Source organism: Tenrec ecaudatus, chromosome 3 (genome assembly GCF_050624435.1).
Source record: "Tenrec ecaudatus isolate mTenEca1 chromosome 3, mTenEca1.hap1, whole genome shotgun sequence".
In the NCBI taxonomy this organism is placed as follows: Eukaryota; Metazoa; Chordata; class Mammalia; order Afrosoricida; family Tenrecidae; genus Tenrec; species Tenrec ecaudatus.
Window position 1 is genome coordinate 155,991,590 of NC_134532.1, and position 25,120 is coordinate 156,016,709.

Consider the following 25,120-nt stretch of genomic DNA (forward strand, 5'->3'; position numbering starts at 1 on the left):
TAGGTAGCCATGATGCATCTGGAAAAGCAAAATCCACATGCAGTGCTTGTTTTTGTTGTCTTAGAGCTCACATGTTAGTGGGGAAAGAAAGACAAGGTAGATTAATAGTATCACTTAATAATAGGTAATAAAGAAAAGCCCAGAAAAGAACACAACAGGGAAAGATATGTAGAAATGGTGTGGAAACCACATCTGAAATTCTTTGGCTATACAAGTGGCAAGGGGAACTCCCCACCTGCCCAAGGTCGATTCTCACAAGGCAGAGGTCAGACTTGTCTCTATCATCCAACATCTTTTACCTGACCCTTACCACCAATTGCCCCTCATCACCGTGGCACCCTACTTCTTTGGTTCAATAATCTTTTGCAGTGGCCACACAGAATTTATAGATAATACTCACAATTACTGGGTTTACTAGGCAAGCAAACATGCTAAGATCAGAAGCATATAGTTCTCTTGTCAGCAGTGTCTCTTCTTAACCATGTTGCATTAAAATCTCTCTGATTCTCAGTCTCAGTCACATGTTCCCTTGACCTGTTTAAGACCAATAAGTATCCAAAGGGCAGTCTACTCAACAAGCCTACTCTGGAGGTGCTCAGCTTTATTCATTCCGTGCATGACCTGGGAATCCCATCCATCTGTCTCAATGACTACCGTAGCTCTTCTGTGCCTCAGAGGACAGAGCAGAGATCATGGTGTGCTTCACTCTTGGTTCTTCCTGTGTGTGGCGGGGGTGGAGTAGGGGAAAGGGTTGGGTGGGATTCTCTGCTTCTGAAATGGGCCACTTTATACCCACTGGAATGGCAGAACAAAGAAATGATAAGGACTTGTGTTTATGAAAGGAAAGCTTTAGAGCAACAGGTTTAAAATTCCTTAAAGAATGTGATCTGCCAAGATGTAGGGATTGTTCATGGGTCTTGAGTGACTTTTTAATTTAGGCAGCATATTACTGTCAGTTTCCTGCTCTTGAGTTGTGCATCTTCATGACATCAGTATCCATTGTTTTCAGCACTTTGCTGATCTATTTCGACTTTACCAACCATGCTAGCCTTTTGAGCCTTTTGTAGTGACTGATCTCTTGGATACTGTGTACAAAATAAATGAGCCAAAGATAGGGATTAAAGCCATGAGATAAATAGACCTCCTCAAAGCAAATATGCATATATAGTTAAAAGCTAAAGGTGAAATGCCGAGGAACACCGGGGTAGCCACAATAATAATGGGGAGAACCAGAGAGAGTTTTGGAAGTTTATCATAAATTTAAAGAGTCTGGTATCTATACTTGGGAGAAAGTTGGGACTTTCTACTCCCATAAGGAGTGACAGTCCTGGAAACCCTCAGGAGCAGTTCTCTCCTGCCCTACAGGGTCTCTGAGTCAGCATCGACTCGATGACAGTGAGATTGGTAGGTCTCTGTGCTATAAATTGAAGTACTACATAGTTTAAGAATTTAATTTGGAAAAAAAATTCAGCCCATGAGATTTGCTTGTGTGAGTTTTTAATGTGTAAATATAGCTAATACTGATACTCAGAGAACCAGATAATCTGTATAGATGCTATGCTAATTTTAGGTTTTCCTTCACTCCAGGTCCTGTCAATAGCAATTCTTTAAGAAATGAATTATTGCATCATGAAAGTGGGAACAAAGCTAACAAAATAAATCGGTCATCTAAGAGTACTGGGACAGAAACTCCTTTCTTGAAAAGGCAGAAGATAGCTACTCAAGGCAGTTCAACAGCATGCTTTTCAAATGATAAAGGGTCTGGATCTATTGACTATGAGAAGTCATTGCAAAATAACAAGGAAAATGTAGCTAAGAAGAAAAATGTTGATCATTCTGGGTAATATTTGCTATGTGTACAATAGAGTTATCTTTGTTACAGTATGTAATAGTTTGTCTCAAATGTTTAGTCAACTTTAATATAACTCAAAATGGGGAATTATGTCACACAGGGATTATGAGTATTATATTTAATAAGGTAAAAATTATTATCCCCTAAGAGATGTTTAATTTTATGTCATTAATTAAGACTATGTCTTAATAGTTTTTCCCAATGATGAGAATAATTAACACTTTTGAGTGTTATGTGCCAAGTATTTGCTAGATGCATTCGATGACGTCTTAAACTATTGAGGTATGAACACACTCTTACGCATTCTTTTTCCTTTTAATAGCTTCCATTCAGTCAATCAATAAATATTGAGTACACTATCTTGTTAGAAACTGCCAAGTGCTGGGGATATACTGCAGTAAAAGATAGTGCCCCCAAATGAACTTGTGTGTGTTATGGTGCAACAAAGAACAGTTTACACAGTCTACTTAACATTTTCAGATTACTCTCCTATCTGTTTTCTCGTTCCAGTTCTCTTTATGAATGATTTCAGGTGTTCAAAAACATAATAATATGAAATATCTGGTTCCTCATTAACTTCTTTAAGATGTAAGACATTATAGTGACCTTTGAAATCCCTTTTTTAGAAGGAACTACTATGCTAGCATTCTCGTGAATATATTTTACACTTTTCTTACATATACATGTATGTATAAACATCATTGTATTGTTTTTAAATTTTTCCCTATATTTTTCATTGTATTTATTTTTTTCTCTTTAGTATGCACTTTTTGGAATTGACTCATGATAAAAATTTATTTTATTACTTTATAGTAGAAACTAATAAATTATTCTTAAAGAGCCAGAGTGCAACTATTTTAGCCTCTGTTGGCTAAGAGACAAAGTTGAGGCTATTATATAGGTGCTCAAATATCCTTTTAAAATAAAACCATTCAAAAATATAGAAGTCATTCTTAGCTTCCAGTACTTAAGAAAGCAAGTGTCTCCATGGATTTATCGTGCCGCCTTGTAAAGCTGTATTAAAATGTATTTAGATGTTTACTAAAGTAATCTGGTGGATTCAACAGTTCACGAAGGAAACACGAATTTGTTTCCTGGCTCCTTCCACCTAGCATGCAACCACTGCTGACACTGAAAGCCTGAATGTTAAGATGCTGCACATGCTTCAGTGTGCTTTTACACAGAGGGCACCAAAAAGAAAAGCTAGCCCTTCTAATTTTGAAAATTAGCCAGTGAGAAATCCTAGGGACCACCCTGGAGCAGGAATTATGATATCAAAACAATAGAAAAAATCAGTAATACTGAAAGTTGATCCTTTCAGACGATCAGTGAAAATGACACACTGTTGGCCAAATTGACAAAAGAAAAATAGGAGAAGACACAAATAACCAAATTAACAAATAAAATGGGAGAACCAATTAGGCTGCTAGCTTCTAGATTGAAACCCATTAGTTACTCTTCAAGATAATGAAGAAACTAGCTATTGCCGTGAGAGAGCCACAATCCTGAAAACTTCCTGTCTGACTGCTGTGAGTCCGAATCTACTTGATTGGTTCTGTGGGTTTTGTTTTCTATTTTGAGGAGGCAGTTCTTCCCTACTTCTGTTTTAATTGCTTTCAAACCTGAGGGATTATCTTTCCGCACTATATCAGATAATGTTCTGTGGTCATCAGTAAGATTTTTATTGCTTAATTTTTGGAAGCTGATCATTAGCCTTTTTTCCTAGTTTACCTTCGTGTGGCAACTCCAGTGAAACCTGCCGACTGTGTTATAGTGCACGCTGTCGACGCAGGAGGCGTAGGTTCTTGTATCATAGCAGCGCGCACACACACACACACACACACACACACACACTAATTGACAAAGAGTAGGTTATATTACCTGTCCATCTGTTATTTCTGGAAGAAATGTCTTGTGTGATTATAAACAAGTACTATTTTTATTTTCATAGGGCTTTAGGAAGCTCACAAGGTCATGACAGTTCAAATAGTATAATTGCACAAAATTTTCATCTCAAGTGTCAAACTAGTGACTATGCACGGAAGACAGGAACGTATTTTGAAAAGCTGAAGACTTCAATTTTAGAAAGAAGGTATGTATTTTGTCTAAGGATAACAGGCTTTATTCACTAAATTAATTGCTACATAACAAATTGCTTCATCACTTAGTTTTAATATCGCTAGTAGCTTGCCTTTTCTGCCCTGTGGGTTAGAAATCTGGGAGAGGCATAGCTGACTAGTTAGGGTTTGAGGACTTTCATGAGGTATACTTAAGATGTTCCTCTGACTTATGGGCCTCTGAAGGCTTACCTGGAGGACCCTCTTTTAAGATGGCTCTGGTAGCTCGTTAGGAGTCCAATTCCATGCTGGTTATTGTCAGGATACCTCAGTTCTTAGTGGGCCTCCGTATGACTGCTCAGTATGGTACCTTGCTTTCCACAGAGCATGTGAATGAAGAGAATATGACTGTAAGGGAAACCACAGTGGTTTTAAAATGACTAGTATCTGAAGTTTCTCTCTATCACTTCCACTTTATTCAATCATCATGATTATACTCAAAGGGAGGGAAACTAGGTTTCACCTTTTCACGGAAAGAGTATGAAACTTAATTTACGTGTTTATACTTATAAACCAGTATACTGTTCCAGTGTACTAAAATAGGCCCTCAATAAGGCCATATGTCCTGGTGGTATAATGAGTTACTCATTGGGGTGCTAACCACAAGGTTAGTTTAAATCCACCAGTTTCTTCATGCTCCTATAAAGAGTTACAGATTCAAAACCCTGCAGAAGCAGTTCTACTCTGTTTTGGAGGGTTGCTCTGAGTCAGATTGACTTCAATTACAGTTAATTTTGTTTTGGAGCTTTTATACCCTTTTAAAAAATCCATTGATAGTAAGTTGTAGGATATTCTCAGACTTAAAGAATGGTGTAACATCCTTTAAAGTTAAACTTTTCCTAATTTTGATTATAATTTGTTATTGGTACTTTTCATTGTAAAATTCAATGTGTAACACACTTTGTTTTTCACATGTACTGTTCACGAATTTTATCATTGTGTAGCTGTCATCAGATTTTCTATCTCCATCAACAAAATCTCAGCATTAGACTATGACCCCTGTTTCTCTGTCCCTCTCACCCCTAGCCACCACTATTTACTCTGGTCTCTCTACATTTGTTTATTCTTGCTGCTAGTTGCCTTACCGTAAATTCTAACTCCTGCTGATACCATGTGTGCAGAGGAGAACTGCACCATAGAGCAGATTTTACTTAGGGAGGTCTTCTATAGGAATTTGAAGCATGCCATGTCAATTTTAGAGCAGAAACTTGGGTTTCTTGATTCTTCCCACAAACAGGGAGCTTGGTGGCTGGGATACTAGCCTTTTTTTCTGGGGCCATTTTTCCAATTTTAGTAAGCACTATCTTACCTGGCTTGGGAAAAAGATGGAATATTGGAAGAAGCCATTTTCATATCCCTTGTGACTCATCATTGACTCAGTGTTTATTATCCATCTGTAGGTCTGTGCTATTGTCTTTTTTACCCTGATTCAGAGCCCCTCAAAGCCAAATATCTCCTTTTTCTTAAATTTCTTGGTGTATTTGTGGAAAGGGGTCTGAACAATGATCTATTTATTTTGACATCTTCCCAGAATTTCCTGTTATTATCTGAGTTGACTTAATATATGACCTTGATCCATGACTTAGTTTTAAAAGGTTATAAGACCCAGTAATTGTCATATTTGTCAGCCAATTGTAAATTGTAGCCTTTGTTTTATGCTACAAGCATTATCTCTTTGGTGACATAATATCACTATTGGTTTTGTAAAAAATAAATAGCAATTTTAGGAGAAATATGCATATACACATATATATGTATATATGTATGTATGTATTATAAAAATACACAGATTGAGGTTTTTTCCTTTTTTCTTAAGTGGACCTTCCAGGACCCGAAAATATATAATGTCTGATAAGGGCAGAAAGGAAGCTAAAAAAAGAGCAGGTAAGATATTGTTTATTTTCTTCTGTCTGCATATTTATCACATTATATACATGGAGTAAGGTGTATTATTTTATTTAAACTCTCACCAATGACCAATATATATTGAGTAATTGTGCTTCAGAATTCTACCATACAGATTTGTAAGACCTACGTGTCTTGCGTGGTGCAAGTGTTTTGTAATGGGCTACTAACCTAAAGATTGATGGTTCAAACTCACCTGACATGCACCTCAGAAGTCAGGCCTGGCAATCTGCTCCCATAAGGATAATATTCAAGAAATCTCACAGGAAGTTTTATACTGTAACACCATTGGGTCACTGAATCAGAAATTACTTGATATCAGTGAGTTTGGTTTCTTTCTGTTTGGTGCCTCGGTGCATGGATTTTGTTTTGTCGTACAGAGGATCACTCTGAGTCTGGACTGATTCAGTGGAACCAGGTGACCATAGACAGTGAATGTGCAAGACAGAGGGAGTGGAGCACACACCATATGGGAGGGGAGGGAATAGGAGAGAAAAGTAGTAGTACTTTTAAGTAGGGCATATTGAAATAGTGGCTTATGGAAATCTACACCAATATTTTGAATTTCTAAGCTAGTAAAGGGTTTAAATGAGTTAAGATTGATGATATGTTGATGATTACTGAACGAAGTGCAGATATGACCGTCTCCACCTGCAGAAGAGAGAAGGCGAATTCAACTCTGCATCTGTCCAAGGATCCTCCCAGTAGGCAGATATCTGACATGCCTCCATCCTTCAGTCTTCTTTACCCTATTCTCACACTCACCCTTCTTCCCATTGCACTCTGCTTAATTCATAGACAATGCTCATAGTTACGGGCTGTATCAGGGAAGCTCTCATAGGTTACACATTGTTAAGTATACAGTTCTTTTGTCCTCTGCACCTCTTCTGAGCATGTTGGCAGTTATGTCTCTTGCCATTGTTCTCTCAGCCATTTGACCTATTGACTACTGCCATAGGCAACTGTTAATGAAACTCCTTGTGGGATTTTCTTTTCCCAGAGTCAGAGACCAAAACACATCCTTATCAATCATTTGTGAGCTGCTAAGAGTAGAACAATAGAGGTCATAGGTTGGGTAATGGGTGTTATTGTACTTGGTCTTCTGAATGGCACAGGACTTGGCAATGTTTTTTTCCATTGTTTATACATTTCATTATAATAATTCACTTTGTTTTCTCAACCTGGCCTTTGAAAATTTCTGTTCAACTCTTTGATTTCATCATTTCTTCCATTTGCCTTATCAAATTATTCTTTGATTCTCTTTCTATGATTAAGAACAAGTTTCAGTTTCTTCTGACATCCACCCAGATCTTTTCTTTCTTTCCCGTCTTTTTAATAACATTTTGCTGTCTTCCTGAGTGATAGTCTTGATGTCATCCCACAGATCCTCAGTTCTTATCGACTTATTTTAATATTCTTCAGCTCCAACCTGAATTTACAGATGAGGAATTGGTGGTCTGCTCCACAGTTGACCCCTTGCTGGTTTTAGCTGATGATATTGAGCTTCTCCATCGTCTCTTCAATAGATGTATTCAATTTGGTTTCTGCATATTCCATCTGGAGAAGTCTATGTTTATAGTCACTACTCAGGCCTGTGCCATCCAGGCCTATGCCATCCTCACAATTGTTCCTGTGTTTAAGCCCATTGTTGCAGCCATTGTGTCAATCCATCTTATTGAGGGTTGTGTTAGTCTGGATAGACTAGAGAAACAAATTCATAGATACTCTTATGTGTATAGGAAAGAGCTTTATATAAAAGAGTAATTGTATATTGAGAAAACATCCCAGCCCAGTCCAGAGCAAATCCATAAGTCCGAAATTATCCCATTATGTTGATACTAGTCCATAAATTCCTCTTTAGACTCTCAGCCATGCAATGACACTGAATGCAAGAAGATCGTGTCCCAGTGGGTGGGAAGTCTTGTGGATCCAGTGGCGGTAGAAGCATCTCAGCACTGTTGTGGGTCTCCATGTGGCTCCTCCAGCTCCGAAGCTCTGGCTGCCATCAGCATGTCTCCATGCTGCTTGGCACAATAATTTCTCGTAGGGAGTGAGCATGTGTCCAGCCTCCAGTGAGCTATTTAAATCTCCTTAGTGCCTCCAAATGAGGTTACCAAGCTGCAACCTGATTCACAGGCTAAGCTTCACCCCTTCACTCTTATGTCTCAAATTGACAACATTATGTAACTACCACCAGGGCCTTCCTCTTTGGTTGCCATTCTTGTTTCACCAAGCATGATGTCTTCTTCAGGGAAGAAGTTACTGGTCTTGCAAAATTGTGTCATACTCTCTTTAGCTCCAAGACCATAATGTCCAATTAGTATTCCTTCTTCTTTTTTCCAACTTTTGCCTTCCAGTTGCCAATAATTATCAATGCATCTTGATGGCATGTTTGATCAATTTCAGAGTATGGTAGAATTTGTGCTTTAGTGCTTGTTGTGTAATTTTTACTCATAGTTGTATTGACTGGACTTCCTTGGATTCAGATAGATATAATCCTAGCATAGACAGCATTGTACTTCTAGACCTTGAAATGCCTTTTTTTGGCAATGATTTGATACCATTCCTCTTAAACCTGTCATTCCTGGCAGAGGAAGCTGTCTGAATGCCTGCTTTAAAATGGCTGATACCAGTCCTTTCAGCTTACTAAAGCTTAGTGCCTTTCCTTGTAATTTTTACGACTTCCAATTTCTGATCTTCATATATTATACATTCTAAGGTCCAATTATTAATTGATGCTTATAGCTGTTTCTTCTCATTTTGAGTTGTGCCCCACAGAAGTTCCCCAAGACTTTACTACTAAAGGTGTTACTCCATCCGTGATCACTTCTACTTTGAGCAGATAGCTCTTCCTCAGTTATCTTTTGCGTGCTTTCTGACCTGGGAGCTTTTTATGTGGCACTATTTCTGCCAGTGTTCTGCTTCTTCTCATGAGGATTTGACAGTGTTCTGCTGCCATTCATAATTTTTCAGTGACTAATTCCTCAGAGAAATGACAGTTCATCCTTTTTTGAGACTTGTTTGGAGGTTCTAGCAGGGGAGCGCAGCTTCTTGTATACCCCTGACCAAAGGACAGTCCTCCTTCAATCAGGGAAGGTCGTCCTCTTCAACCGAGCACACCGCTTAGGGAAGGACGCACATGGAGCAGTGAGGGAGGAAGGGCACACCGCCTAGCCAGCCAGGTCAGCCGAGTCAACCCTGGCGATCAATGGGGTGACAGATGTTGCAGCCAGACCGCCCTCACATCCAGTCCATCCTTTTTTGTAGTCTGGAAGTTGCTGAAACTTGTTCACTTTGGGTGATCCTGCTGAGATTTGAAATCCAATTACATTGCTTCCAGCATCACAGCAACACATTAGGCACCACATTACAACAAACTGACAGGCTATGGAAATAGAACATATATTATTATATTTTATGCATTATATAACTAGATATTCTAATATAATGCATAAATGATATTAGTCTATTAACCATTTGTTTTATATCTTGCATTTTGATTTCACCCAATGAATCTTATCTGACCATGAATAACTTGCTTTAAAAATTAGCTGTTATTTGAAGTGTTATTTAACTATTAGATTTATTCTCTGTCAAACCCTGGGAAAATATTATGCTGTCTTTGTTTAGTTTTCATTGTTTCCTACTGAATAGTATGAAAAAGCACTCAACTCAATTCCCAGTTGATTTCAACTCAAAGTAAATCTGTAGTACAGGATAGAGCTACTTCTCTGAGTTTCCAAGACTGTAACTCTTTATGAGAGTATAAAGCCTCACTTTTCTCCCATGGTGCAGTTAGTGATTTTGAACTGCTGACTTTTTGGTTAGCAGCTCAACAGGTAAGCAGTATGCCACCTGAGTTCCTCTGAACAGTACAAGAACTAATAGAGTGTTTTATCAGTTCAAATTTTACATTTAAATTGAGCATTTAACATACAATACTAAATTAGTAGCCATTTTTCTGTGATATTATCTTTTTGCAGGTCTCTCCCAAATTAAAAAATCAAAAGCGAGATCAGAGAACAAAATACATCACAAATTAAGTAAGATTATTTTATTATTTTATTTTTTCAAATATTATGTTGAGGAATTTTCTATTACTATACCTTTGCTTCTAAAATGCTGGAAATACCTGGTTTAAGTGGCAGAGAAATTGAGACTATACATTCTGTTTCCATGAGTCCCATAGGAAATCTTCACAGCTATTGATTACTCTGTTGTCTGCAGATCTTACCCTCTTCCAGAGTCTGCCCCAAGCGGAGGGCCAGCGAGACTAGATAGCTAGGGGGAGGATTTTGTCAAGGGAAATGTTAACTGCTAGGGAGATGGCACTCCTAACAGGTTTACTCTCAACTTTCCCCAATTTTTAGACGTTAAGAAGCTGTAGCTAAGCCAGGCAAGAAGACAATTATGAGCTAGTGTCTGATAGGAGGATTAGAGCTCCCATGGTTCCCACTGAGGGAGAAATGTTTGCAAATCAAGATTGTGGGAATTCATACCTGGTGGCATTACCGTCTGTGTTCCACCTTATATTATGGCTTGGAGCATGCATACACTGGTTACTAAATGGCCGTGGTACTTTTTCTCATTGGTACAATGAAAACTCATATCTTCCGATTAGTATTTCCCTGGCTTATATTAACAGAGGCTGCTATATCTCTCAATATTTAATTCCTGTCTTAGAATAAAATGATGGCTAGAACCAGAAGTAGACAAAAGGAACAGAATGTTTGTTAACAGTGGCTCCAGCATCTAGAAAGAACAAAATCAAGCATTATGCTATTAGTGCTCAGCAAATTCTGGTTAACTAGAACATCCATAGGCGATAGCTTAAACATTTTAAAATAAAGGAAATATGAGCACTTTCAGAAACTCAATTATGATATAAAGACTTTCTGGTATTAAAACATCGTGATCTTCAGCTTAAGAAGTCAGGAGATGAACAGAAAGAAAGAGTAGTCATTGTTGAGATCTGAATTCGTAACTTGTGTTCTGCACATGGAAGAAAAGAGCAAAAATACAAAAATGTTGAAACCATAAAGGATGGATTTAGTGCAAATAACATAGAAACAGCAGCAAAATATTCGAATCATTTGTGGATTTCTAGAAGAAGAAACAGATGAAGAAGAGAAGACAGGTTAAGAAGTAGCAGATAATACTTTTTTGGTTTAAAGATAGATTTGGGTCTGCAGTTGGAGGGTTTTGTGGATGTTTTTGCATAAGTAACCAAGCAATTAAAATATATAATGAAATAATGGAAACAAAGATATTTTCATTTAAGTAATAGAATGGGAGATTTTAATAAACCACTTAGAATTGGCTCTAACGGAACAAAAAAATAGAGTTTGCATTGTTGAGATAAATTGAATATGTATGTGTGTGAATATGTACATGTATACACATATCTCACTTTATTAATTTTCCTAACAAAGAACACTTAGATTATTTTCAATTTGTTGTTTGTTGTTATAAACAGTACTTCCATGAAAATACATATGCTTGTAGTATTAAATTATATTTTGTAAACTCATTTCCTAGAAGTGAAATTTCTGGGTTAAAGGCTACAGTTATTAGTGGATATTGCGAAGTTGTTCTCTGTCATTGTGTTTCTACTAATATATGAGGGTTCCTATGTACCTTTAATATTTCCGACCCTTGGCATAATCTGTCCTAAAAGAAGTGCAGACAGAATAGTGAGACTTCACCTCATGCACGTTGGACATGTTTCCAGTAGAGACCAGTTCATGGAAAAAGACATTTGCTTGGTAAAGTTGAGGGTCACAGAAAAAGAGGAACACTTCCAATGAGATGATTGACACAGTGGCTACCAGTGGGCTCAAACAGAACAACTGTGAGGATGACATTCGTTGTGTTTTATTCTATTTTTCATAAAGTAACTGAGGTGGAACCAACTCAACAGTACTAATGACAATAACAGCTGGATATTATCAAGTTTTAAATTTGGCAATCTAACTGTATCTTATTGAATTTTCTTAATGATTAGTATAAATCAATATTGAAAGTTTGTTTTTTCCAGTCAATTGTCTCAAAGCATTTATATTTTAAATGGTAATATCAATTGCGAAGTATCGTCCAACTGAACGTTTATTTGTGGTTGTTTTTCTCTAACATCTTTTATAGTAATGCCCTCCAGCTCACCAAATGTTCGCAGAACCAAAAGAATCCGAATGAAACCTCTAGAATACTGGCGAGGGGAGAGGATAGATTATCAAGCAAGGCTGTCAGGTAGAATTAGAATTGATTCTTTAATGTTTCTCAATAATAAAATAATAATTGTTGCAGATTTTATTTACATTTTCCTATAAAATATATATACATATATACACACACATTTATCTCATGTGATTACCTACGCTGCCAATAACATGATAAGAATAGGATTCAAATCCAGGGTTGTCTGATTCCTGTTAAGATAGTAAGTTTTGGGGGAAGGAGGAAAATGGAAGAGCTGATATGAAGGGGTCAAATAGAAACAAATGTTTTGAGAATGTTGATGGCAAGGGATGTACAACTGTGCTTGAGACAATGGATGTTTGTATGGATTGTGATAAGAATTGTATGAGCCCCCGATAGAATGATTATAAAAAAATAACAAACTGGGAAAAAAAAGAAAAGACAGTAAGTTTTTCCCACCTACCTTTGATAGCTATTTAAGACAATATGACATTATGAAGTGTTTTTATTTCTGTATTATTAGCCCTGCTTGTAATTGCATATAAAAAGGCATTAAATCAGAAGAAAAGAAAATTATAACTGGCAAAGTATTTCTTTTTAGTTTTTCCATCCAGTTATCTCACCATATTTTTAATTTAAAAAGGTGACTACTGGGCAGTATAGTGTTAACATAAAGTTATTTCCTTTCTTTAATGACTATAGCTAAATCAAAGGACAAAGCCCAACTGCAAACTGCTATAGTTTATTCCTGGCTGCTCCTCTTACCCCCTGTAAGCCTCCCTGATTACTTGATATCAGGCAAGAACAGATTTTATTAGTGCTTTTGGATTAAGAGTAGTAGAGACATAAGTCATATTGATTGTTATTTCAATTATGAGAATGTAGTGATAGTGGTACAGTTTCAAGCTTTTCACTTTAAGAGGGTATGCTGTTTTAACTTGTAGTTGTTCTAAAACTTCAGGAGGATTTGTAATTGGTGGAATACTATCCCCAGACACAATGCCACACAGAGGGAAGAAGGCAAATGGAGGCAGAGGAAAATTCAAGGAAATAATTAATACGAAAAGGATGTGCCTTGCTAACGAAGAAAGAAGTATGAACTTTTTCCTGACAGTAACTTTTAGGTTTTATTTTAATAACATAGTGGTTTGAGAAGAAGCTCTATGTGTCTTTTGATATTTACCCTTAAAAACATCAGACATAATAATATAGGTAAAATTTGCTTTTTAATGTCTGTTTTCCCCTCAAGTTTAGAAGCTAGCATAATACAAACCATATCCTTATGAACACTTTGCTCACATTAATGGTGTTTACTTTTTCATGTTCAAACTCTGGTTAAAGTAGACATTTTAATGCATTCTTTCTAATGTGTATTATATGCTCCCAGCTTTCTTAAAGATTATGCAAAGTGTTTAACTCTTTGATCAAATAAGAGTTTAAGAATTGTCATAATCAGCATTTATTAAATATGAAACTTAAGGCCTATGCTTTTAGTTTAAATGAATGTATCTAAATTAGAATTTGTCTGTTACTACTCTGGCAAGTTTCTTCTACACTTGTCTGTAGCTGTAGTTTATCCTGGAATTTTTTTTAACTGAACAGAATCTTACGTTCTTAGTTTATGTTTCACTGTTATTTCTTTTGCAGAAAATAATTTAGTGGCAAATCTAAATGTACCTCTAGGAGATCCTTTTCAGCCAACAAGGGTAAAAGACCCAGAAACAGATGAGAGTATTCTCATGGGTAAGATCCGATGTGATAAGAAAATATATTCATTAACAAGTTGTAAGAATAAAGGATTCCTGGAGGTTAATGGAGTAAACTTTGGGCTTAACCCATCAGCCACTCCACAGAAGAGAGATGAGAAGAGAGATGAGGGCGTTTACTCCCATACATACCGTATGTATTCGTGTATAAGCCAAGTTTTTCAGCACGAAAAATGTGCTGAAAAACTGGGGTTCGGCTTATACACAGGTCAGTGGTACCCCAGCGAGCTGTAACATCTCGTGGGTGATTGCCGTTCCTCTGTTGTTCATTCAAAGCCCCGCTGACACTGCAGGGCTTTGAATGTTTGTTCACTCACATCTAACCAATCAGAGCCATCCTATGATGTGAACAGCTCCAATTTGCAGAAGCACCCATAGTGATTCACTTAATCGGCAGCTGAACTGGTAAAGATGTGTCTGTGGCTGCGCTCCGTCTCTCCCCTCTGGTCTCTGTGTTAATTCACATCCTGCATTTCCCACCCATGGCTTATACTCAAGTCAATCAGTGTTTCTGGTTTCCTAGGTAATAATTCGGTACCTCGACTTATACTCGGGGTGGCTTATATTTGAGTGTATACGGGAACCCTAAAGAGGTGTTCTACTGTGTCCTATAGTGTTGCTGTGAGTCAAAATTGACTCAGTGGCTGTAAGTTTGATTTGGGTTGAATAAGAGTAATTGTTGACCTGATGACCTGCCTGTCTGCTTTCCTCTTTCTCTAGCTAGCTCCTTCAGAGCTAATGCCCATCAGAGGGTCTGATTTAAGCAAGCAGTCTCTGGGGAAATATTGATGGCAGACAACCTTGATGGGCCATATAATACCATGTGTTTGCCCTCTGGGGTACAAATTGCCTTCCTCAGCATGGTTCAGTTCTTCTGTGACTAAGAAAACGCACAGGAACAAAAGCTTGTTTATGGGAATTGTACCAAGTTAGTTGACAGTTCCTGTTAGAGTAAACCATCCTCTAACAACCACAGGGTTTGTAGGCCCAACTGTATGGTGGTAATATAAAGAGATTATAATAATATCATAGAGAATCGGAGGGATAGGTAGGAGAAAAGATAAAAGAGTCAGACACATTTCATGGTAGCATGGTCACCTCTGGGACAGCCATGATCTTAGCAGCCAGGTCTGTGGAGAGAGAGAATCCTTACTACCTTGCAATATTTGTAGGTAGCCATAAGACATGCATATTCAGTAGTTGCATACCTCACAAGGTGGGCGGTAACCACAGAAAAGTTCCTGAGCTCACAGGTGAGGAAACCTAATGCCTGCCTAGGGGGAGGGTATGAGAGGGGATGGGTGCCACAGTGGAAGGACATAAGAAAAGTGTCTGCTTCCATAGGGAGAATAGAATCAACCATGTGATCACTTTAAGGCAGCTTAACTGTTAATGGAAAATCTGGGAATGGTATTTAAAGCAGGAAAATTACTTGAACTCTATCTCTAACTTACCAAAGTGGTGGCTTTACTACCAGGGAATACTAGCTTTCCAGATGCCCTCTGTAATAAGTTAGGGAATAAGTCCTCGTCATATTTCCCACAGTGTTAGTTTCCCAGATGTTCCAATAACGTTAGGGGCAGCCAGTAACTATGGGCAGCATATAGACAACTTTCCAGGCTTTGGGATATCAGTTGTGATACTTGGATGTGAAATGTTAAAAGTTGCCGCAAAGTCTTAGAACTAAGCCTCTTTTTGTATTCGATAGGCATTCATAATTTAGTCCCTCGACAGTGGAGAAGGCCATGGAAGGTCCCAACAGAGGGTCTGTAATTGATAGGGGCTAGTAGGAAGCTTTCAGCTGTCTACCAACCAGTAATGTTACATACACAATTTATTTAAATATTTTTATAATTATTATTATGCTAGCGTGTATTGCGTAGTTTTTATCCTAAGTCAGAGGACCAGGAAGTTCTTGGAGTTCAAAATTTTCTTGGAAAAGTTACATTAGTTTTGTGTTCCATTTTTCCATGAGTCTCCTGTATGTCAAATCAGAGAGGCAGTAAGGGCATTCTCAAGTCAACCTTGCCTGTGCCATCTTAAGTACCAGAGCCATCTCCACATTCAGATATTTGGAAACATAGGTTGAATTACAGCGAGTTTTGTTTGGTGTCATGTCTAAAACTTGCTATGTAGTTTATCATATTTGCCCCTTGAGTCTCTGTATTTCTATGTCCTTTACTACTTGACGGCATTCCTCTATATTGAGGGTGGCAGACAGAAGCTGTTGTTGCTGCTGATAGAAACAATTCATTGTATAACAGGAAAGGTTTGTAAGGAAAAAGGACATTCCAAAGTAAGATTTTAATCTGTGAAAAACAGTTGGAACTCTAGTTTTTCATAGCCTTTACCTGACAAAATTGTTGTTAATCAAATTAGCTCAAACTCCTTCTTTTCATAATGATGATACATTTGTATTGAGGTCTATGTTGAAGGACATTTTTTCTAGTCTCGAACTATTATTATTTTTAAATTATAGTAGTAGTAAAAGATTATGATTTTTAATAGTGAAGACATATATATTATAATAGCTTATTTGATATCCACAGCAACTCTTTAACATCAATGAACTGTTAGGCCTGTTCACAGAAAAGAGTAGGGAAACTCATAAAGAAAGAAGTCAAGTTGCTTACTGTGTTAGTCTGGGTAGACTAGAGAAACAAATTCATAGACACTCATGTGTATAAGAAAGAGCTTTACGTACAAGAGCAGTTGAATATTGAGGAAACATCCCCGCCCAGTCCAGATCAAGTCCATAAGTCCGATATTATCCCATATATCTGATACCAGTCTATAAAGTCCTCTTCTCTTATGAAACACATGCAATGACACCGAATGCAGTAAGAGCACAGGCCAGTGGGTGGGACGTCCTGTCTATCCAGAGACATTGTAAGCATCTCAGTGCTTCCAGGAATCTCCATGTAGCTTCTCTGGTTCCAGAGGTCTGGCTCCATCAGCCACTCTCCATGTGTCTTCTCCACAGGGATGGCTCTCAGGAAGTGAGCAAATATCCCGCCTCCAGCAAGCTATTTTTCTCCTTAGTGCCTCCAAATGAAGTTATCAAGCTACTACCTGTTTGACAGGCTAGCTTCCACCCCTTCACTCTGAATCCTCAAATTGACACCAGATTATGGAACTACACACTTAACTAAGATCATACACCTAATAAGGCAGAGGCAGACTTTAATCCTCCAGCATTGTAATTTCATAGTCATTATCTTAATCATTTATTATTTCTTTCTAAGACAGGTTTATACTTAGAAGTAACCTACTGAGCATATAAGGGGGCTTCATAAAGTTGATGAAAAGTGGCATTAAGGGTCATGGATTTTCTCCACAAACCTTTGGGATCCCTCATGTGCGTGTTTATATTGCTGTATCAGTAAGTAGTATTGCTACTGCTTTATATTTATAATATTATTTCCCTCATAGATCTTGTAAGACCACGAGATACATGTCAATTTTTTGTTGACCATGAAGAGTTGAAAGTCTATAAAACACTGGATACCCCCTTTTTTTCTACTGGAAAATTGATATTAGGACCATGTCAAGAAAAGGGAATGCAGTTTGTTGGTCTAGACACATTGGTGAGTGTTATCTTTCTCTCTCTCTTTTTAACTACTATAGGTACGCCACGGTTTCTACCTGTAGGGTCTAAGCATGTTGAATCTGTTTAGACAACTCGTCAATAATTATTTAAAAGTACCCATTCTTTGCTTTGAGAGTCAGAAGCTTGAGCAATGGTCTGTACTTAAAAGAGTCTTAGAATACAGGTTTTCGAATAAATCATCAGAAGGTTAGAGTTGGGTGGGATTATACCGAGTAAGCCTAATTTCTCATTATCTCAGATACTGTAATTGAGAAGGAGAGTTCAAAAGACTTCTTCAAAAGTCAAGAAATTAGCAACAGACTCAGCAAAGGAGGTAGTTCCTTCAACCAACACTGAACAATATGCTTTTATACAATATTATGGTCAGATATAATGAGATTCAAGGTGAGCCACAAACATACACTCAAGTGTCAATTTCCTGTACGTACTTTTGGAATGTTAGTTATGCAAAAGAGTACCTTTGGACTGAGGTTTACTGGAGTAGGGTACCTCTGGACACTTAATTCAGACTCGGACGCTGACCCATGGAACTTGAGCCGAATGCCTTTGGGTTGAGGCGTACAATGCAGTAATATACCCCTGTGTACATTTATTAGCATACCTGAATGAAGTTTGTAACATGTACTGATAATCCTGAGCCTCTCTCCCTAGCATTACAACTTAACTATCTTCCTTAATAGACCTGTTAATCATGAATTTTGTGTGTGAGTTCTGTGTAGTCATTGGCAATGGGTCCTAGAACCCAGAGAGATAAAAAAGACAATTAAGACAACACAAACACATTATGGATAACATTGCAAAAAATTAAAATTTTGGAACAATTAATTGTGCTCATTTGGAACTTGTAGATAAAACAAGCAGCAGTTGTTCGAACAGAAGTATTAAGGTGGCGAAAGGACCTTGGGCCTCTACTCAAACACTCCCTTAATGCATGAATACTTTCTTCTATTAAATTGGCACTCTATGATGCTCACCCTCCTGACAGTTGAAGCCAAAGCGGGTGAACAAGTAAATGTGGTGAAGAAAGCTGATGCTGCCCAGCTATCAAAAGAGATAGGATCTGGGGTCTTAAAGGCTTGAAGATAAACAAGCAGCCATCTAGCTCAGAAGCAACAATGAACACATCAGCCTGTGTGATCACGTGATTCCGAAGGGATCTGTTATCAGTCATCAAAGAATAAAAAATCATGTCATTGGCTGCATACCTCCATGATACGATCGTGGAGGACAAACGGCTGCATAAGCAAATGTGGCGAAGAAAGCTGATGGTGCCCGGCTATCAAAAGAGATAATGTCTGGGGTCTTAAAGGCTTGAAGGTGAACAAGCAGCCATCTAGCTCAGAAGCAACAAAGCCCACATGGACAAAGCACACCAGCCTGTGCAATCACGAGGTGCCAAAGGGATCAGGTATAAGGCATCATCCAAAAAAAAATACCATAGTGATTGAAGGGGGAAGTGCAGAGTGGAAGCCCAAAGCCCATTTGTCAGCCACTGGAGATCCCCTCACAGAGGGGTCTAGGGAAGGAGATGAGTCAGTCAGGGTGCAATGTAGCACCGATGAAGAATACAGCTTTCCCCCAGATTCTGGATGCTTCCTCCCCCCCAACTACCATGATCCGAATTCTACCTTGCAAGTCTGGATAGAGCAAAGATTGTACACTGGTGCATATAGGAGCTGGAGGCACAGGGAATTGAGGGTGGTTGATACCTTCAGAACTAGTGAGTGAGGGGCGATACTGGGAGAGTAGAGGGTGACTGGTGTGGAAAGGGGGAACTCATTACAAGGATCTACATGTGACCTCCTCCCTGGGGGACGGACAACAGAGAAGGGGGTGAAGGGAGACTCCGGATGGGGCAAGATTTGACAAAATAACAATCTATAAATTATCAAGGGCTCATGAGGGAGTGGGGAGTGGGGAGGGAGGGGAAAAAAAGAGGACCTGATGCAAAGGGCTTAAGTGGAGAGCAAATGCTTTGAAAATGATTAGGGAAAAGAATGTACAGATATGCTTTATACAATTGATGTATGTATATGTATGGATTGTGATAAGAGTTGTATGAGCCCCTAATAAAAGGTTTAATAAAAAAATGAAATACTGAATAGTTTAAAAGTGAAGATGTCACTTTGAGAACTAAGAAGCCATGCTATTTTCAATTACCTCGTACACATTCGAAAATTATACATTAAGACGTTCAAAGAATTATGGTGACAGATACATTGAATATGTTGTGGACTTTCAGACGAATGCACAAATCTTCACTGAAGAAGTGCAGCCAAAAATTCATTAGAAGTGAGGATGACTCCACTTCATTCACATAATTTGACAAATGATCATGAGAAAGCAGTCTGAGTAGAAAAGCATAATGCTTGATAAAGGATTGGGTCAGTAAAAACAGAAGACCCTCAACAAAATGAATCGACACCATGTAATAATGGGCTTCTACCAATAAGTGATTGTGAGGATGGGTGCGGGATTTTGTTGTATGCGGCACTGCTGTGAGTTAGCATGAGTCAGCTGCATCTAACACCACAGATCGTAACATCTTCAGGTATTAAAGATTAAAAACAACACATTTCAATAAGATAGTAAAAGTACAGTTAAAAGTAAAGAGAGATACAATTTATTGAAAGAAATGTCGTTACTGAGTGTAGTACCCAGTAAACTAATTATTTTAGTATACAAATGAATTTAAGTAGTATAATTTTGGAAGGCTTTAATCTTCAAATGAGTCCATATTACGGTGTGAGACATGAAAATAATAACATATCAAGGTTTCAGGAGGGTGGTTAGGTGGGGGAGCTGACACCAAAGGCTCAAGTAGAAAGAAAATGTTTTGCAAATTATGGCAACATTTGTGCAAATGTGCTTGATACAGTTGATGTATGGATTATTTTATGGGCCGTAAGAGCCCCCAATAAAATGATTTATATAAAACAGCAACAAATGAAGTCACATTAAAGACAAGTTATACTTAACTGAGTTAGTAGAAATTATTAAAACATATTCATGCCTTCTGACCTATGATCCTCATTTATAGAAATTCTCCTAGGGAAATAGAGTTATGAGGGGGAAGGACTGAATATATTAAGTTATTTATTGTCACACTGACTATAGTTGCAAAAATTAGAAACAATGAAATGTACTGTTTGAAGAAAAATAGTTAATATTGTTTTGACTTAGTGATAGGATAAACAATTATATTCTAGTGGCTTAATGTTAAGACAAACTATTATAAGCAGTTATTTAGCACTCTTATATGTACTATACTAAGCATTTTGTTGCTTAGTACAGTACATGTTAAAGTGCTAAATAATTAAATAAGTACATTGAAAAGTAGCCATTTAAAAAATTTAGTATAAGCAGAAATATGTAAATTTTTGCAGATATGCATATGAATTTTTATAAACCAATAAGCCATAAGTAAAACATATCGGCCATATTTTCTATTTATTACCTTAACAAATTGCCATCAATGTAGTGACTTAAAACAACACCCAATTACTATCTCATAGTACTAGAAGTTAGATATCTGTTTAGAATCTCAACAAGCCTCAAATCATTTTGTCAGGACTGCATTCTTACATGAAGGCTTTGGGAATGAATCCACTTCTAAGTTCACTCAGGTTGTTGGCCAAATTCCGTTCCATGTTGTTAATGCAGAGTCCCTGTTCTCTGGCAAGTTCTTGACCAGGTTTTCCTCCTCGCTGCCCTCTCCTCAGCTTCTAGAAATAGTCTATCATGTGTGGCTTCTGACCCATTTCGATTCATTTTCAATGCCAACAACAGCATGAGTCATTCACTGTGTTAATGGGTAGACCAGAGAAACAAATTCATAGACACTCATGGGTATAAGAAAGAACTTTAAATACAAGAGCAATTGAATATTGGGAAAGCATCCCCACCCAGTCCAGATCACGTCCCTAAGTCCACTATTAGCCCATATGTCTGTTATCAGTCTGTAAATTCTTCAGACACACGCAGCACATGCAATGATATTGAATGCAGGTAGAAAGATCACAGGCCAATGCGTGGAAAGTTTTGTGGATCCAATGGCGGGTGTAAGCATGTCAGTGCTGGTTTGGGTCTCCAATTGGCTCCTTCAGCTCCAAGGTTCTAGTGTAGCAACATGTGTCTCGTCCGCAGGAATGTCTCACAGGGAGTGAGCAGGTGTCCTGCCTCCAGTGATCTATTTATCCCTTTAGCGCCTCCAACTGAGGTCATCAAGCTGCGATCTGATTGACAGGCTAAACTCTATCCCCTTCACTCTTAAGTCTCAAATTAATAACAGATTATGTAACCACCACATTCACATTCTTACATTTTCTGCTATATTGGTTCTCTGCTTTCCAGTAGGAGGAAAATGTCTTCTAAGAACTCATGTGATTACATTTGGCCTACATGGATATTCCAGGGTAATCGCACTATTTCAGAGTCCCTTTGGCCATGCAGCATAACATAAATACTGTGGATTGGAGTTGCAATCCTTATTTTCTGCTTTACCATACTTCTTTTAGGGTCTTTTAGAATGTAGTTGATGTGGAAGTGGATTCATTTGAAATGAGATTGTTATATCTTTCGTATTTTTATATTTTATTTTTCAGGTTTTCTATGTTTACTCTGGTGATCTTTTGTGTACCTTACATGAAACACCTTATCTAATGAGTACTGGAGATTCATTCTATGTTCCTTCAGGTAAGAGTAATTAAAGCTATTTACTTCACATAGTTACAGTTGAAGGATGCTTTAACTGTACAAAAACACAAATATTGTGCAAATTCCTTTATCTTTTAATTCATTTTTTGCCACAAATTTTTGAAGCCCCCTCATGTAATTCTAAGATAGTTGCACATGAGTGTCATGAAAATTAGGCTATCATGGTCAAAATGAAGTGTGATAGGAGCTGTGCCAAAGCAATTTGGTATATATTTGTCTTCATTTTTTATCATTAGATCAATATGTTAATATTTTGTGACATGAAAATTGAATGCATTATTTATTGCTATTTATGAAAGTAAGTGGAAGATATGACTTATCCTCAAATAGAAAGAAAGTAGTTCCCCCATGTTATCTCTAAGACATTATGTGAAGGAACTTTTAAAATTTCATTGAAGAATGAAATGAAAAGATAATGGAATTTTTCCCTAAACTTTTTGAAATTCCCTCATATAGTCAAAACAGTTTAAACATGCATAACAGTGTGCTTCAACTATGGAAACGTACAAGGTTTTGGAAGTTAGAATTTGGGTTTATTTATTCAACAAATATGATTGTCTGTTGTGGCCAGGTATTGATCGCTCTAAGAATTTTGGATACTTATATGAACAAAATACATACTAATTCCTGCTTTTGTGAAGCTGAACATTCTAACAAAGAAGACTATAATTTATGTACATTGTCCTTAGTATATGGCAGTACTGTTTTGAATGTTTTAGATCTGTTAACTCAGCCAATCAATATGTTTTAATTTCCACTATAAAAAAAGTTACACTATGGTACTTACTGCTAATAAGTCTGCTTTATGGGATGCTGTTTTGGTTATTATTTATTATCTAAGAGCTACATTGTCTGTTTTTGTTTGCGGTTTTACTTTGACCAACATCGTAATATTTATACCCACCGGTATTTGAAAGTACAAACAGTTTAAGAGCTCTTAATATTAGCCAAAGTTTTGGTTGCTCAAAGCCTACCTAGAGCCACCTTAGAAGATAGGCCAGGCGATTTGCTTCTGAAAGGTCGTAACCTTGAAAACCCTATCAATTTTACTCTACACACAAGAAGTTGCCATAAGTCAAAATTGGCTTGATGGCAACTCAAAACAGCAACATATCTGAAAGTATTTGGAGGGATCGGGATCCACAGCAGTTCTAAAAACCTAATAAAAATTGTGTTCAGAAACATACTTTCCCCCCTGTATGCCTGTTTCAATTTCTGCATTCATTATCAGAATAATGGGAAATTGACATACTTTTATTGCTTATCAGGATCATAACCCACTGCCATTGAGTTGATCCTACTCTTCATGACTATGGTTAGAGTTTCTGTGCTTGTAAATCCTTATAGGAGCAGACGATTTCAATTTTCCCTATGGGGCCACTGTTGGATTTGAACCACTGATCTTGCAGTTAGCAGTCCAACCCTTCTCAACAGTTCCACAAGGATTCAAGAGTTATTTTGAGTTAAATAAATTGTTTTTATTTTGTTATATATTGTGACTGCCATATAGTGATGGCCAAATGCTTAATCAAAAGTAAATGATAATCTCTAAGGAAATAATTTTATTTTCTTGTCACTCTACTTCTAGGTAACTATTACAACATCATAAATCTTCTGAACGAGGACAGTGTTCTTCTTTTTACACAGATAAAAAGTTGAAAGATGACATAAAGATTAAACATGTGTAAATATGTATATAAAAGTTTGTACAGTTGGAACATTATGTATTTGTAATTATTTGTGACATTGTTAAATAAAACTTTATTTAGCTTAATGATTACTTATATTAGGCAGACATATGTGTCTTGTGATTTTTTCCACAGGTATTCAGCAAAAACCTAGTGCACTGGATAGATTTGCTTTAAAAAGACCTTTAAAATTTTTAAATACAAATATGTTAGTTTGATGACTTAGGTTCTCTTGTAACAAGCCATAGTCTATGGTGATGTCCAGATTTATAGTCCTTTCATAATAACATGTCAGGAATACCAAAACCACTATTCCCTAAGAAAAATAAACAATTCTCTTTCACAACAGATCCAATTAATATGCCCAATTATTTATTTGTTACATTAAATATATCATTAAATGTTTCAATAATAGGGAACTGTGGTAAATGATACATTGAGAATTTCTTCTTTATAATCTTTATTTGTAATCTATAAAGGTATATATAAACTACTTTTCCTCATGTATATTTCCGCTCACTTTTAGTGTTGGAGATTGTGCCCTCTGCTTTTGCTTTCTGTGCTCCCCATTTTTGTATTAAAATGCAGTGCATAAATCAAATCATTTAATTTTTCTTTCTTTTGTATAGATAATGTTGTAATTGTAGTAATTCCTGAAGTTGATGTTTCATGGTGATCATCCTCAGGCTCCCTCTGTTTTAGGATAATATTTAATGGCAATATATATATATAATTATATACATTTAATGATGTGTATATATACATATATAAATAAGACAGTACATATCTGCATAAAGGGAACACAGAAGAAGACATGGACAAACGGAGGAGGGAAAGTGGACTTTGGGGCCAGGGCGTGGTGCCCCAACAGACAGGAATGGAAAACACTCCTAAGGGCCAACAAATGATCCTTGAACTAACTACAAGCTTTTCTTTTGTGAAGTGTTTTGTTTTGTTCTCTGTCAGTGGTTTGTTTCTGTTGTTTTATTGTCTGGTTGTATACTGTTGCTTTGTTTTCCTCTCTTGGTTTTGTGCATGTTAGTGTCTCCACAGGTCTGTCTGAATAGGACAGGCTGGATTAACTATATGGAGGAAAAACAATGGGACCGACAGTTCCGGGGGGACTTGGGGTGGGGGGAGGTAGGGGGGTAAGGAAGTGGTGTTAACAAACACAGGACCCAAAATGGTAGTGAGGGAGGAGTGGCAGGCCTGGTGGGGAATGATCAAGGGTAAGGTTGCATAGAGAAGAGGGATAGCTGTAGCCCAGGTGG

At 37.4% G+C, this 25,120-nt stretch overlaps 1 protein-coding gene across 3 annotated transcripts in view; it reads left to right on the forward strand.

Annotated features, from left to right (window-relative positions):
- CENPC (centromere protein C) overlaps positions 1 to 24,450 on the forward strand; it is a 58,416-nt gene extending 33,966 nt beyond the window's left edge. For 2 of the 3 annotated variants that reach the window (XM_075544253.1, XM_075544254.1), the window contains exons 10-19: positions 1,588 to 1,840; positions 3,804 to 3,944; positions 5,786 to 5,853; positions 9,858 to 9,917; positions 12,016 to 12,120; positions 13,031 to 13,162; positions 13,717 to 13,812; positions 17,268 to 17,422; positions 22,050 to 22,140; positions 23,750 to 24,450. In XM_075544253.1, coding sequence (XP_075400368.1) covers positions 1,588 to 1,840; positions 3,804 to 3,944; positions 5,786 to 5,853; positions 9,858 to 9,917; positions 12,016 to 12,120; positions 13,031 to 13,162; positions 13,717 to 13,812; positions 17,268 to 17,422; positions 22,050 to 22,140; positions 23,750 to 23,820 — 1,172 coding nt within the window. In that variant the 3' untranslated portion in view covers positions 23,821 to 24,450. The remainder of the gene's footprint in view (positions 1 to 1,587; positions 1,841 to 3,803; positions 3,945 to 5,785; positions 5,854 to 9,857; positions 9,918 to 12,015; positions 12,121 to 13,030; positions 13,163 to 13,716; positions 13,813 to 17,267; positions 17,423 to 22,049; positions 22,141 to 23,749) is intronic. The other variant, XM_075544255.1, reaches the window with a different exon arrangement.
- The last annotated feature ends 670 nt before the right edge of the window (positions 24,451 to 25,120 follow it).